At 41.9% G+C, this 16,275-nt stretch overlaps 2 protein-coding genes across 3 annotated transcripts in view; both read left to right on the top strand.

The window, feature by feature from the left end:
* ADGRL2 (adhesion G protein-coupled receptor L2) overlaps positions 1 to 16,275 on the top strand; it is a 695,256-nt gene that overhangs the window by 116,054 nt on the left and 562,927 nt on the right. The window lies entirely within an intron of this gene.
* On the top strand, positions 14,948 to 15,571 carry TMSB4X (thymosin beta 4 X-linked). The gene has a single exon (XM_051828853.2). The coding sequence runs from the start codon at positions 15,010 to 15,012 to the stop codon at positions 15,142 to 15,144; it is 135 nt and encodes a 44-aa protein (XP_051684813.1). The 5' UTR covers positions 14,948 to 15,009; the 3' UTR covers positions 15,145 to 15,571.

The following is a 16,275-nucleotide window of genomic DNA, read 5'->3' as shown; positions in this document are numbered from 1 at the left end:
AAACTGTTGAAATCTTTACTTAATGTATACTAAACTGATCTTCTGTTTAAAAAAAAGAAGAAGAAATTATCAATTCCCAACTTGACTCTCACTGGGATTAAACATGACAATAGGTCTGATCTGATTTCATCATCATTTAAAAAAATAATCTATTATTTTTCACTTTATGTTTCTGTGTGGGAGCAAACTGTTGAAATCTTTACTTAATGTATGCTAAACTGATCTTCTGTATATAAAGAGAATCGAAAATGAATCCTCATGTGAATGGAAGGGGAGAGGGAGTGGGAAAGGGGAGGGTTGCGGGTGGGAGGGACGGTATGGGGGGGAAGCCATTGTAATCCATAAGCCGTACTTTGGAAATTTATATTCATTAAATAAAAGTTAAAAAAAAAAAACTTAAATTTTAACCCTATGGAACACATTTGTCCCCATGCTACCTGCTTGTAAGATTTTATAGGGCTACCTTCATGTTCAGGTCAAGCTCCAGACAACCACATATCATTTCACAGCACTGGAAGGTGGCCTCAGTGGGCAGACGACCATGACCAGGCCCTTTCCAGAGCACACAAACAGGACAAACACCTACTATCCAATACTGTCTACCACTGTATTAAAAATATATGCATCCAGACAGGCCAGAATCTAACACAATTATGCATATTGTTCAGCGGCTTTGTCAATTTCCTCTTCTTACCCTCATAATGTTATACATATATATGTACCATATAAATAATGAAGATAGAGGCTTAAGTATTTATGTTAAAAATGCTATCTGAAATGTAAAATGAAACCACTTAATTAATTCTTAAACCACTTAGGCTAACAGTGTATGTCATTCACCAAGTCCTGTCATTACCAAGGCCAAGGTTCAATTGCTCTTTTTGAAAAACAAAAAGCCACTCTTTAACAAATGAACTTTACAAAAATAAAAGAACTGATCAATCTTGCCTCACCCTTATTCTGAGGGAAAAGTGTTCTATCTACCAGTGGTTCGGACTTTCTGGATATTTAGTCATGCTTATCTACATACAAATAAAAGAATGCCAGAGCGAAATACGCCTTAGCACTTTGCTGCACACTTCATTTCTGAGGAAGCTTCAATTTCTCTTCATTTCTGGAGGAAGATTAATCTTGTCGCTGAACATTCCAGATCTGTGCTCTTGGAAGGAGTCAGTTGCACACCAGCATTGATGGAAGTCTCGAGCTCGGGTGTCAGAGAGCATCCCAAAAAGGATAACGCAACACCCCACAACTGCCATCTGTTGAGTGTTTTCCCGACAGCTGTAGCTCTTGACCATCGCAAGTGTAGATAATCACAAGAGGCCCAAAGGAAGTGCACAGCAGTCAGACACAGAGGAGAACTCCATGTTCCTCTGTGAAACAACATTGCTTTTAATTGCACCATAATGATTTTCTAACAGACACAGTGGTGTGTAGTGTAGTCTTAGAGCTGATTTAAAGCACACAATAAACCACAGTGCAGCTGAAAAGCCAATTGAGACTTCTTAGTGCCAGGAAGGTTTTTGTCCCACGTTGAATACTTAAGAGCATTTTCTCCAGCTACTCTGTCCACAACATAATTTTATCAAAAGTCACTGCCTCCAGCATTGTGCCTGGGCAACTTTTAAAAAGAAATGCACATTTTTGTTTCAAGGAAGTTGAGCCTGGCTTTATTTCTAATCTCCATGTCCTAAAATAAGACAAGTTCATCACTGAGTAGGTGATGGTCTAAAATCTCACTCTTTTGATTTTTTTAAGCCACTTAACGTTGTATACTTTCCTACTGTATGTAAAATTGCATGTAAAGGTCTTCCCAACTACCTACTGTCTTTACCTCTTACAAAATAGCCTCTGACAAAGCTGTTGCAATATTGAGATGCTGGAATTGGCAGATCAGACTACAAAAATCTTTGCTTTCTTATGAAAGCAATTAATAACAATACCTGTAGCAACTCTTCTTTGAGGACCCACCATGGGGCAGTCCTCCTCCCAACCGTTCATATGTTTAGACTTGAAAGATTCCAGTCAAAACGTCACTTTGTGCGAAAGTCTAATACTCGGTTTCTGGGAATTCAGTTGTCAGAATATGATGGATTAATCAGCAGAGTCTTTGTAAATCCCCCAGCTCCATTGCATTCTCTAGCATTAAAGAACAAGAGGAGAGACAGAGAATGAAATGTTCAAAGATCTGCATGTTCATATTCTCCACTTATTTCATCATCATTATAACAATAGCCAGTATATGAGGGTACTTCAAAAAAAATCTGTGCAAGATGAAATTAAGATATAAGCTTATTTTGGTGCAAAAATGGTGCCAACTCTAAAGCTGGTACAAATACCTTGTAGTCCTATTCATACAAAAATCAGCTTCCCTGCAAAATTTGCTTGATTTTCCTCACTCTACAGTGAGGCAAGAATTTCTTTTTTATTTTGCTCCCAAATTATTATTTTATCTGTAAGAGGATTGATCCAGTAAGAGATCACTGCTCTGGGCCACGTCAGAGCTCAAACTTCAGATCACTAAATATAAATGCTGATTCTTCCTGGGTTTTTTTCTTTCTTTGTCCTCCTCTCTTTTTTCTTTTTTGTTAATTGCTTTTTTTGATAGTAGAAATACACTTTAAAAGGCAAAAAGAAAAATAAAAGAAATCAATTCCTACAAGTAAGTTGACCATATCTCATACAAAAACACACACACAAGCGCGACTCGGCTGGCATGTTTGTGATCTAAGCTATCATTTTCTTCAGGTTCTAATTTATCTATATACCAAATTGCTACTACCTATTACGACTACTCAGAAATGTGGCAGCAAGAGCAGACATTGGACTCAACTTTTTTTAAAGACATTTATTTGAAAGGCAGAGTAATGGGGGTGGGGGAGGTAGAGACAAAGAGAAAAAGAGATCTTCCATCTGTCATTCTCTCCCCAAATGGTTGCAGAGGCCAGGGCTGGGCCATGCTGAAGCCAGGAGCCTAAAACTCCATGCAGGTCTCCCACATGGGTGGCAGGGGCCCGAGTAGTTGGACATCTTCTCCTGCTTTCCTAGGCACATTAGCGGGAGCTGGGTGGAAGAAGAGAAGCTGGGAACAGCACTCTGATATGGGATGCTGGCGTTGGAAGCAGCAGCCTAACCTGCTGCACCACAGTGCCGGCCCCAACATTGAACCCGATTTTAAAAAGAAAAATCTTTGCTAACCTTGCCTTAAGTACACTTGGGCTCATCTTCTATTTTTTCAAAGGGAAAAACACAGTCCAAAATGAGCCCACATACCTGTGTAGGAAAGAAGTAGTAACTTTTTTGCTCACTCATGGCAAATTGTATGCCTGACACCATGACAAAAGCCAGAGCATAGAAATGTTTTTCTCCTTAATCTGAATTGGACAAGGAGAAATGTTGCCTTGTACTCTACCAGGCGATGCAGGTAGTGAGATCTGGGACAGGTGGTCATGAGGAAAAAAAATTCTTACCTTTTTCCAGCTTTTCAGTCGTCCCAGATCTTAACTGTAGGCTTCAGGGGGAGTAGTGTGTCTCAATCACCCCACAGCAGGCACTAGAAACCGTAGGAAAAAAAAAATAACATCTTTTTCTCACTTATCACAAAGTCCATGGCTGACAACTCTAACAAAAGACAGATGGACAAGAGAAAAGCAAAGCAAATTTATTTAACCAAAGTTTTATGTGACATGGAGCCTTCAGACGTGAAGACCCAAGGACCCAGGGGAAAGCATGTGCTTTTATGGACTGATGTGATGAAGAATGGACAGTCATGTGGAACCTGAATGGAGGAGAAGGGAACATGACCTAAAGATAATAAATGGGTTGTGGGGGTGAGGGGAGAATTGTTAGGCTTCCTTCCTTCCTTCCTTCCTTCCTTCCTTCCTTCCTTTCTTCCTTCTTTTCTTTCTTTCTTTCTTTCTTTCTTTCTTTCTTTCTTTCTTTCTTTCTTTCTTTCTTTCTTTCTTTCTTTCTTTTCTTCTTTGCTTCCAGATACAGGGCAGAATTCCTCTCACATGAGGATCTTATGTACAGCAGGGAAGTAGCTCAGAGTTTCCCTACGACCTCGCTTCAGGGAAGGAAGGCACAGGAAGATTAGAGAGGACCTTCTTGCTACAACATTTTTCTCAATTTCCTTCTATTTAAAATGTCCCATAGGCCAAGATGCCATAGTTTGGGGGTACCATGTTCTGAACCATAGTTTGGGGATATCATGTTCTGAACCCCAACACCTAGAAGTAGTTCTTCTTTCAGAAAAAAGTATAAACCACCCATTCATGCATTCGTGAACTTAAATGGCCCAACAAGTTGAAATGTACATTTTTGCAACCTGCCTCCTCTATTGCTGAATTGTTTATAATGCATTTCAAAGCCAACATTTTCTATAATGATCTATTCCTCTTTGTAGTCAGGCTTGTCTGTGACCCTGACTTCTCTGTTGCACCATTTCACAGTGAGTATTCCAAGAGATAATACTTCACTGTGCTGTCACTTGGAGGCTACACTTATCTTTTTTATCCATCAGATATTTGCACTCAAAGAATAGGTAAACATTCTCTTGTTTAAGAAAAACTGCATACACAATTCAAGGTTAAGAAGCAAGAAAATCAAACTTCAATGTCCTGCACTTCGGCTCACAGAGTACTTCAAACAGGACACTGGAAACGCCTCCAGAGGTCTCTCTCTGACCTGTTGCCCACCTACCTCCCACCCCCAAAGTGATTCATTGAAACTAGAATTTCTCTTCCACAAAGCAGGGTCATAGAACCTAGAAATATTACTCTAAACTTCCCCTGCCTCTCTGTGTAGGAGCCGGCTATAGAGAGATTTCTCTAACCTACATTGTCTCATGGTAGATCTTAAGACCCTCATTCCAGAGATGTCCTGCCCCTTTCCTGGAAGGAAAAAAAAAAAATGCTACACAAAAGCCAAGAAGAATCTGGACAGCCCTTGCTGGATTTCGCCATCAGTCTATATCATCAGCTCATATCAGACCTGTTAGTCCATTCACATTTCTACATGGCTGTGTATTCATCGAACTAAGCATGAAAATAGTTTTCCCTGGTTCTTTGGTCTTCATTTTTGAAAACTCCCGTGTCACATAAAACTTGAATTAAATAAATCTGTTGAAATTTTCTCTTGTAAACCTGTCTCTTGTTACAAAAGTGTCTGTCGTGATGCTTACGAAAGGTAAGTGAAGTATCTCACACCTTTCTGCTCCCACAAAGCCTAATCTGTATAATTTGATAATTTGCAGAAGAAAGGAATGTATATTCCTGAACAAACTTTGTTTTAAGAATATTTCTTCTCTTTAAATCAGTAGTCAACCACAACTTAGCGCATTATCAAACTGTTGCTAGTTCTCGCTTTGACTATTTGAAATTGGTTGCAGCAAAGAAGGTACGTATTAAAATTCACTGCCTACAGTAATGCTATCATCTATGCCAGGAGGGTCTCTTCAGTCTCTTTCTTAAAACAATGGTTTCCATATACCCAATAGTGCCGGCTCTGGGGATATGTTTTCTTGTCCATAATAAAATGAGAAAAATAATCACTATGAAATTATACACAATTATAAGAGGAGCAAATAAGTATTGAAGGCCTCATGTGTGTCAGGCAGTGTTTTGGGTAGTGGAAGAAAAGAGGAACGAATGAGACAAAGCCCAGCATTTAACGGGAAGACAGACAATGGGCAAACACAGACTGCAAAGTCAAACAGTCCGAAGTACTTGAGGAAAATGAGGCGGGGGAGGGAATGGACAGAAATGGAAGATGGAAGGGGCGGATGTGTAGACACGGGGTCTGCAGAGAGGGGTTTGCAACGCTCCGGTTAAAGAAGCCCTGCCTCTTGTGGTTAGATTGAGTGGCGAGCTCTGCCAATAGCCCAGGGAATAGACTTCCAGGCAAAGCAAGGGCCGTGCAAAGCCAGGAAGGTGGGAAGGGGCTGGGTGTATTGCAGGCACTGGCTGTTTCCCAAGGCCTTTGTGGCAAGCAGGTGCACAAGTTGCCAACTCTTCCTTCTTGGAAAGGCTGGCGTTTGGTGTTCTGAGATTATGGTTTTGTGCCTCTCCCAAAGCCACCACTCATGTTAACATGTCCTTTCTTTTAGAAATGATGTAAGATTTCAATGTTAGTTGGTGGTGGTGATTTTTTTTTAATAGCCTAGCTTGGCAATATAAAATGTTGGCAACCTTATTTTTTTTTCCTCCAAACCGATTCTTGAAACACAAAATGCAGCTAAGCGCTAGCTTAAGACCTGCAGCAAGCGCCAGATCTCCCTCTGGGTCCACAGAAAACTCCATCTTCACCCCCTCCGCAGGATTTGTTTGTTTAATTTTACTAATTTTGGCACTCCTTATTTTTCCGAGTTTATTCTGAAAGAAAGGAGACACTATGCTCTAGAATTCACATGTTACTTGTTGGCCTGTTATATTTTAACATGAAAAGGTGCTAGTAACATTTATCCCTGATTCCTTCATAAAACAGCGTGCCGGCCGCACAGGTATGGGAAACGGGGCTCTCCCAAGACCTTCTATAGCCTCACATCAAAACTAAATGTGGATATGGAGAACATCTGGGGTTCTCCCTCTTCTCCCCGCACCCCAAGTTTTCAAAGGGTCATCCCTGTTTGTGCTGTGTTTGTTTTAAGGGTAGGGAAGGGAGTCAGGAGCTGCCTTTTCTTTCTTTAAGGGAAAAAGAGAAAACCAGATATTTTCAAGGGAGTTGACTACTAGTGGCCAGCGTAACAAAGAAACCCCACTAAGCCTGACCACAACCTGACAGGATGAAAAGTGGTTCCAGAGCTGCCACTCACCACAAATCCCCGTGAAACCTGCCAGGAAACCAGCTGAAAGCGGGGGAGAGGCTGCCTCTGAGGGGCCAGAAACGTGGCCCCAGAGATTCTCCCGGTGCCATTCAAATTCAAAGTGGTGCAGTGGGGGCGGGGCGGCGCCGGGAGCCGGCGCGAATTAGCAGCCCTGTGATCAGTGTCAGGGTTATGATGGAACTGATTTAAAATGCAAAACCGCGTTTCATTGTCAACACGGAGACCAACTGGAAGCAGGGAGGAAACAGGATTTCATTTGGTGATTTTCAATTTTAGGATTGCAACGGGGACAAGAGAAGAACGACGCGATTTATTTTTGCAGAACTGAGATCGCCTGTTCGTTTCTGTAGGATAAGTGAATGTGGACTGATATATGACTTCTCTGGCTTCAATGCTAATAAGGCGTACTTCCCACAGAATCTGACAGAAAGGATGAATACCTTGCCCGGCTAATGGTTAATTTGTAGTGGCATGTGTATTTCTTGAATGCTCACGAAGTTCTCTAATTCATCAGCACACAATTGGGCTTCTTTTTCCCCCCTCTCTTTAAAGAGAATGAAATGTAGAGGGGCTGGGGCTTGGGGGTGTTGTATTATCTCTGAGCTAGGGTGTTGACTACTCAGAAGTTATTGCAGATTTTTCTCCACCTCAGGAACAAAAATTGTTCTTCAGCAAATAATTTAGAACTGACCACACTTTAAAATGTTTATTGCTGTGGAATCTGTCACAGATCGCATCAAGCCACAGAGATGCTAATCTATCTCATGTATTTGGGACTCCTCGGGGAAGCATATATTTGGGCTTACTGCTGAGTGAACATGACGGTTAGGATTATGGAGACCATACCCAGTGAAGAAAAGCAGGGTCGCTTTTCTGACTAGAAAGTAAACAATAGGCCGATTGTGGTGGTACACGTTGGGGCCCACAGCCCCACCGCGGAGGCGCTGTCTGTAAAATCCAGGCTCAGCAAGCAGTCTTGATGTTTTCCTCTTGGAGTTGGATGTTGTCAAGGATTCAGATGAGCCACCCCAGTGAGTATGCAGGAAACAAAACAGGATATTCTTGTTTAAGGACTGCTGTCTGTAATTATGTTGATTTTTTTTAATGCAACACTTGAACTTTTAAAAACTCAAGGATGCATAAGAAGCACTCCAGAAGAGAATAAATAATTGGGATTTTTGTCTTAAGTGAAATGTTCCTGTGCATTCTTAACAAAATTAACTTGTTTGTGTTTGTGATTGGGTCTATGAATTAAATAGACTTGGATTGTGCTGTTTTTGTCTTCCCTTCTCCTTACCCCCCACCCTGGCCCATTTTCAAACAGGAGGTCAAGTTGTCTTTGGAACATCATATTTCCTGCTTGGAAACAGCACTGGATTGGATAATAGTCTGACAGGAAAGTTCCAAGGGTACTGGGAGTTTCCCCTGGAAGGCTTTAGGGTAGGGGATGTGCATGGTCTATAAACCTTTTTTTCCTTTCAGACATCATGAGCTGTCCTATTGTTGTGTATACAAAGTCTGCAGAATGGAAACAGCTCAAATAAACTGTAAATACTCAAGGGAAAAACGTCTTGGGACACATGTACCCTGGGCTTGCCAGGCGCATTGTACTTTTATCTGCGCTTCCTTGCTGAGGAAGGGACATCTGGCTCAGCAACCTGCTGGTTAATGCTATCAGGCGACACACATCCGGTCACTCCTTCCCCATCCTCGTATCAGCTCTGTGCATTAGACAAGGGATAGAACATATTTGTACTCCATGAAATTTGATTTTGTGACAATTACTTGCTGTTTAAGAAAATTACTTTGTGCTTCTTTTCTTTTATTTAATCAAAATGTCTTGGAATTTCTGACTTCACTTGAGTAATTCTTATAATTTTACAACACAATGAAAGGATTATAGATTAGTGCAGGTCAATCTCCTCCATCCCCTCCTTATTTTTCTTGAGATTGCAGTCCACAGAAGGTCACAGGCACCATAATACTTGTGGGCCAAGGACACCTCAAGGTCCCTGAGGCCCTGTTCCAGTGGAAGATGTCCCTGAGTGTCAACCACTGTGATTCAGTAGAGCAAATGAAACGTAAGCTAGTCAACAACCACCAAAGTAAGTGTGGGGCACCTGTGACTGTGGCTCTTCCTCTAGGGCTGTGTAGAGTACTCTGAAATTGTGCCTGGGGGTCGGCCTGCTGGGATTTGAACCCATATTCTACCATTTGTTGAGCAAATTATGTAATCCTTCTTCTCCTTGATTTTTCATCTATAAAAGGAAGACTATAATTGTTCCAGTTACTCATTGGTGCATAACATTACACTCCGAAATTTCATGGCCTAAAAGAACTATTTATTAGTATTTTTCACGTTTCTGTGGATCGGCTTGGGTCCTGCTGGGAGGTTCTCATCATTCTGCTGCTGTCAGAAAGCAGCGTGACCTGCAGTCAGGTGAAGGCTGAGGGAGCTGGCCACCCACCAGGAGTCGTTCACAAGCTGATCGTAGGCTGGTAGCTTGGTGGGGACTCTGTTTATACCCGGACTCGCAGCCTGGAAGCCTCAGTCTGATGATCTGACTTCCTACATGGCAGCTCAGGGCTCCAGGGTAACAGAGCAGAAGCTGCCAGTCAACCTGAAGGCAAGGCCAGGATCTGCTTTATGGTCTCTCCTGCCCCACTCTATCCATCAAGCAAGTCAATAAGGCCAGTCGGGATTCAAAGGGAGGAGGAATTAGACTCCACATCTCAATTAGTAGCAAATAATTTACTGCCTTCCTCAATCCAGTGCAAATATATCAACCACATAGAGTTATGTGAGAATTAAACTAATTAATCTATGTAGCGTACTTCGACCAGTGTCTTCACAAAAGTAAAACATCCTCAACAAAAGTTTAATATTATTTTCTAAGCCCTTCTCCTGTTTTGTTGTTCTTCATTGCATTTATCACTATCTGACCTTGTAGGTTATTGATGTAGGTCTGTATGTGTGTATTTGTTGTCTTTCTTTCCTACTCAGATAAGAACTTCACAACTATAGAACCTTAATTTCCTTCCAGGGACTACAAGACTGTCTCATACATAAGGAGAGCACCACAAATGTTTGTGGAATGAGTGAGTAAGTGAATGAAGACAGAGCTGAAGGAAACAAGCATTTTGGGTTTTTCATTGTGGGAAGCAGGAGTGATATAGAATTAAGAACAGAGAGGCTGACATTATGATATATTGAAATGGATTAAAAATTAGAATGAGTATCATCTCATATGAAGTAATTTTTAGCTGAAAGTGTCCTAGGAACAGAACATCATGCCCCAGGCCTAACTGACCTCCAAAATTGGCACTATTGATATAGAACAACCCCCAAATCTGTTTTGCTATAGAATCCCCAAAGCTGTGTTCACTTGCCCAATGTGCAGAAAGCTAATCTCTTAACATTGGGCTGATGGAAGAAAGTAGGTGTTTATTGCAAAGCGCAGAGCAGGGAGCTGGGCTGCTGTGGCTAACTTCCAGGCTCCTTGAGGGCTTAGGAGTGACAGTTCTTATATGCACTCAGCATTAGGCCAAGTTCCTGATTGATCTTATGCTTGTGATCCTGCTTTGATTAGTCATCAATACTGTGTCCTTTAGGGGATATTAATGATGGAAAAGTGGGCTTCAGCAGTTTGGGGGCTGCATACAGATGGTGGCTACTTTTTGCTCTAGGCCTGGATTTCCTGGAAAAGAAACCACTCTACACAGGATGGAACATCAAGATGTCATCTCTAGGGGAAATAAATGCCCACAGGAGTCCAGGGATTAGGGACCTTATAGGGAGTGGGTAGAGGTAGGGGGGATGCACCACTCCTTCAATCCAGTGAGCTAATTTTAGCTGGAGGCTGATTTACATAAAACAGTACAAGGAAACTTTCAGCTAAGGGAGAGAGCCTGGGGAAACCCTGGGAGACTGGGATGTGATGGTGTCTGGCATCTGTATGCAAGGCACATCCAAGGGGCTTGATTTCACAATCAGAAATTGCGAGTTGTCTCTCCTAGGTCTTGGGACGTGACAGGCCTGCTCCTGTTCCGTCGCTTGCTTGCTGTGTGATGTGATCAGTTTGTCTAGCTTCTCTGAGTTATAAAAATATGTAAAATCAGGCAGCAAGGCACACCTCATAGAATTCCTGGGAGAATTAAATACAGCTGCCAAAGGATTCCAACCGGAGTACTGGATACATTTTATAAAGATGCACTGATCCTCAAAAGCATTCCTAATAAGGATCTTTATTGTCACTCATTTTACTATGCTTATATTTATACTAGGTCAGGTGGCTTTTCAGCTTTTATGTTTCAAAAACTCTTCTTATGTCTCCAAACACATTCAAAACATTAAAATACAGGTTAGCATTTAGCCTAGCAGGTAAGACACTCATGTTCCACATTGGAGTACCAGGTTTCAATTCCCAGTTCTGCCTCCAGCCTCCAGCTTCCTGCTAATGCAGTCCCTCGGTGGCAGCAGGTGATGGCTCAAGCCGTTGGATCCTTGCCACCCATATGGGAGATCTGGACTAAGTTCCCTGCTCCCAGCTTCAACTCAGCACAGCTCAAGGCCTTGCAGGCATTTGGAAAGTGGACCAATAAATGGGAACAGCTCGCTCCTGTCGCTCAAAGATGAATTAAAAGAAATATATTGAAATAATATCACGTGCATTTTTACTGACTCAACATTCAATCTCTGAGCATACTGTCCCACAAACTGACCTTTCCAATCCACTAGTATTTGACTCATGAACTAAAACCGAATATTGAATAAGTTTTAGCAACCATGTTAAAATAAATGTTTACATTTATCAAGAGAAATTGTGACATCGAAGGAAGTAAACATCATGTCCAAAGAACAACTTCCTAGCATTCAAAGGAAAATCCCCTAGCCCTGGTCGCCTCAGCAAGGATGTTCCTACATAAATTACTTAACCAGCTGGTAGCTGTTGAGAATACAATGAATGCAAGGCACTCAGAAATTTGGGGATTTCTTACAAGGGAAATCACCACTTTTTCTTTTGAGCTGCTATTTTAAAATATATTTATTGATCAAAATGAAATGACAATTATAGCAACGTATTCCTTCAAAGCATTAAGAAAAACATATTTAATTGAAGGTGGTCAATTTATAGGTACACAGACACACATTTCTATAAATTCAGAGTGGGTGCATTGGACAGAAATTTTTATCTGTTTTCTTGCTTTGGAAAAGCTGTCAAATATTTCTTACACTGTAAGAATGCTCCAGAACATGGGGAAGATGGAAGTTTTTGTTTGTTTGTTTTTTAAAAAAAGATGCTACAGAAGAGAATCATACATCTTCTCAAGGAAAGTATTCAGTACTAATGTTGCATATTGCTGGTGAGTAGACCGTGCACCATTTTCGGCACAGGCAGGCACAACTCAACTCTTCTTCACGAAGGAGAATGAAGAAATCCTTACAGTGGAGTATAAGAAAATGTGATTGATATGCTTTGGGGTTACTTACAAATGCAAAGCTCACTAACAGGGTTGATACCAGATAGGTGACAGCACTAAAGTCCATGACAAATAAAAGTTGCTAAGTAAATTCTGGCTTTCTTTCCTTCTTTCTTTTGAACCATTTTTCTCACTTTTTTTTTTCTTTTTTTGTCTATTATCATAATGTCCAGGCTTTGTAACTCAGAGTATAGCCTCGTGTGCTGAGATCTCTTTACACTCCTTTGTTACCAAGTAAACAATCCCCCTCTGGTTATTCATTAACCAATGGCAGGGGATAGTCTCTGTCACAAAGCAGTATGGGAAAAGCAGAGACTCAGATGAAATAACTATAAAATAAATTCCTCTGAATTTCCACCCTTCTTCTAGTATCTTCCAAATTCACCTATTGGGCAGGTCAGCATGCCAGAGGGTGGTCTGCTAGTGAGCCCCACTTCTGTGAAAAGGGCTGTGGTTCCCTATTAGCATCTGATTGGATCCAATTATGCAAGGCTTCATTGGTTAGCAGATAGGGGCATTCATGCCGTGGCTATTTTTCCCATTCAAAGGTATTAACCAAAATAATTCTGTTTTTTTTTTTCTTCTCCTTCTACACTTTACCCCCTCAAACAAAGTCTATAATTTCACACCTTAAAATAGTAAACCCAGATGATAAGAGTTCTCAATGAAATGTATTCATAAACATTTATCTGTTCCTTTCATATTGATTGTTTCATTCATATTAATGATAACTAATGCCTTTGCTTTGGGTTATGTTGTTTTCAATTTATCCAAAGAAGACAAAAGCCTTTTAAGGGAATTTCAATGTCCCCTCTATTATTTGACCTCAGAACAAAAATATTTTTGCTGCCTCACTTAAAAAAAATTTATTGCAAGGGTTCAAGGACACATGAGAAGGGTTCCTACAGTCTCCCAAAATCACTGACGTACAAACAAGAGAACTAATTTTTCTCTACTGTTTTTACCAGAAAAAGCGAAAGCTTTTTGTCACACTAGGCAAACACAACTGGTTTAGTCTCATAAATTTACATATCCTAAGTAAGTAGTGTCAGTATTCAGGCAGATTAGATTAACAGGCCTTGTGTTACTATCCAAGGGAAAAAAAGAAAAATATATCAAAAGTCATCTGGTTAATTGGAGGAGGTGGGGAGATGAAGTTGCTTCCATTAAGTTCTTTTGGAACAGTTGCAAGATCCACAAAATCTGTTTTTAGCTCAGTCATTCATCCTCTTGGATGTGTGATGTGTTTTCAATTTAATGATAATTGCCCTTTCCATTTCTTTGATAATTGCCCTCTCTATTATCATTTATGGAGATTCAAATTATAAATCAAGGCAAGACAGCCAGAAAAATATTATGATTGTCCCTTCTGAGGCCACAGCAAACTCAAGTAACACTGCCAAAGTCTGGGAGCTTAAGCTATTTTCATTTGCATGTTTCTGAACATTTTATTTTAGGGTCCAATGGTTTTCCTAAAGAGGATGTTGCATGACAATAATAGGACTGAATGATAATGTGTACAGAGAATATAAATTTAGCTTTGGTTGAAGTTAGGATCTTGTATTTGAAATCAGAATCTTGCTCTCCTGACTGTTCGAAAGCAAAGGTAAGGAATCAGCAGCAAATGTTTGCTGCTAGTCACCGGTGTCCCCAAGGAGGACATTACACAGTCCTGCCTCCCAGGAGCTCCCCTCTCTTTCTCCTCTTTGCCTGTTTTGGAGAAAACTGCATTCTTCTCGCTGAATATGCTCCATGATCAACACAATGAGCTGTGTGAAAAGACATGAGTGAGCTTTTATCTAAGACTGCAGGAGCCATCCCAAACAAAACAAAGAAAATAAAAATGTACAACCAAGAATGGCTCTTTGAGATGGCAACAGTGGTGTTCTCGTGCCAGCTTGTACCTGCTCAAGAGATTCCTTTATTAAATTTTCAGGAATTTGGCAAGCAGTTTGTTTCTCCCAGAGAGCCGTTGTTAAAAATTAAATTGCATAAATTTAGAATTAAATACATCCTATTAAACACAAGGCAATAAATACACAAAACTCATCACTTTCTAATTGTTGTGGTACATTGTATTATTTTATATGTTTGAATGGCAGAATAACAGAAAGAGAGAGAGAGAATCTTCCATGCACTGACTCACTTACCAAATACCCTCAACAGCTGGGACTAGGCCAAGTCAAAGCCAGGAGCCGTGGATCCCATCTGGGTGTCCTACAAGGGTACCAGGGACCAAAGTACTTAGCCATCATCTTCTTTTTCCCAGGGTGCATGGTTTTAGCAAGCTGGATTGGAAGGGGACGTGAAACTACATCCCAGGCACTCTGATATGGCAGGTAGTCATCACAAGTAGCAGCCTAACCTGCTGGGCCACTGTACCCAGCCCATTTTCTGTGTTCTTGATGTCTACTGTGTTTTCACATGAGAAATGGTATACAGTGGTGTGATTTGGGTCGTCTCTTCCCAACTCTGCATTCTATGACATTATGTTAGTAGCTAATATGGCGAATATTAGTAACTACTATTACAGATGGTATTTTTACTACTCATCAGAAAATGCTACAAGTCAGTGCTTCCCCCTAGACAGCAGTTTGTTACACACCCCTGGGTGGTAATCCAGTTTTTACAAGAAAGGACTTGGGGGCACTCGGCGGTGACTCTCGTCCGCGTCCCTCTCGCTCGGCTTCCGGTCCGCAGCCGTCATGGCCGACAAGCCCGACATGGCGGAGATCGAGAAGTTCGACAAGTCGAAGCTGAAGAAGACGGAGACGCAAGAGAAGAACCCGCTGCCCTCGAAAGAGACCATCGAGCAGGAGAAACAAGCCGGCGAGTCCTAACGGAGGGCGAAGCTCCGCCCACACACACACACGCACACATTCCACACACGCGTTTGCCTTCTTCTTTTTTACGTCTTTTTCGCTGTTTGTTTTTTTTGTGCGACGCCGAGAGAGGTGGCAGCAAGTCCAAGAACTGACGACGGAGGAGGAGGAGCCACGCCTGCCTGCTTGCCTGCCTCCGCCATCTGTCTGGCAAGGAAAAAAAAAAAAACACACACACACACAATGTGGCGAAGGAGGAGTCGCTGGGTGGGTGGGGGAGGGGCGGCGGAGCCGTCGCGCGCGAGGGAAAGCGGGCTGTCCAACGCTGTTTAACCAGAGTGCCATTTTTTTTGTGCAAAATGATGAACTATCAGAATGCGCCATTTTTTTTAATATGCAAATAAAGTTTTAAAAGCTAAAAAAAAAAAAAAAAAAGAAAAAGAAAGGACTTGGGAGCAGGATGACCTGAGTTTCTGTTTGCCTCAATTCATAGTTGTATGGACTTGGGCAGTTGAATTAAACTCCGTGGTTTGGTTCACTCTCCTCCTGCTAAATACCCTTTGAAATCTCACTGTTACTCTGAGGATAAAGTCCAAAATCCTTAGGGTCTTTCCCCCCTTATTGTTGCCCCAGATTTCTTGAAACTCCTTCAATCTCCACATCTCTGTACCTACAAGGCCCTCAAATCTGGACTGCTCTTCCTTTGTTCTCTGTCCTGCAAACCTCTACTCCGCACTTAGGTCTGTTTAAGAGTCACTGATTCCCTCCACCTAGCGGCACTTGCACACCGGGTTCTAGTCCCGGTCGGGGCACCGGATTCTGTCCCGGTTGCCCCTCTTGCAGGCCAGCTCTCTGCTGTGGCCAGGGAGTGCAGTGGAGGATGGCCCAGGTGCTTGGGCCCTGCACCCCATGGGAGACCAGGAAAAGCACCTGGCTCCTGGCTCCTGCCATCGGATCAGCGCGGTGCGCCGGCCGCAGCGCGCCGGCCGCGGCAGCCATTGGAGGGTGAACCAACGGCAAAGGAAGACCTTTATCTCTGTCTCTCTCTCTCACTGTCCACTCTGCCTATCAAAAAAAAAAAAAAAAAGAGTCACTGATTCAAGGTGGACGTCCCTGACGGCAACCCCCTACATACCTCCCTTAGAAGAA

Source organism: Oryctolagus cuniculus, chromosome 7 (assembly GCF_964237555.1).
Source record: "Oryctolagus cuniculus chromosome 7, mOryCun1.1, whole genome shotgun sequence".
In the NCBI taxonomy this organism is placed as follows: Eukaryota; Metazoa; Chordata; class Mammalia; order Lagomorpha; family Leporidae; genus Oryctolagus; species Oryctolagus cuniculus.
The sequence above is the reverse complement of the archived record's forward strand: the minus strand, read 5'-3'. Positions and strand labels throughout refer to the sequence as shown.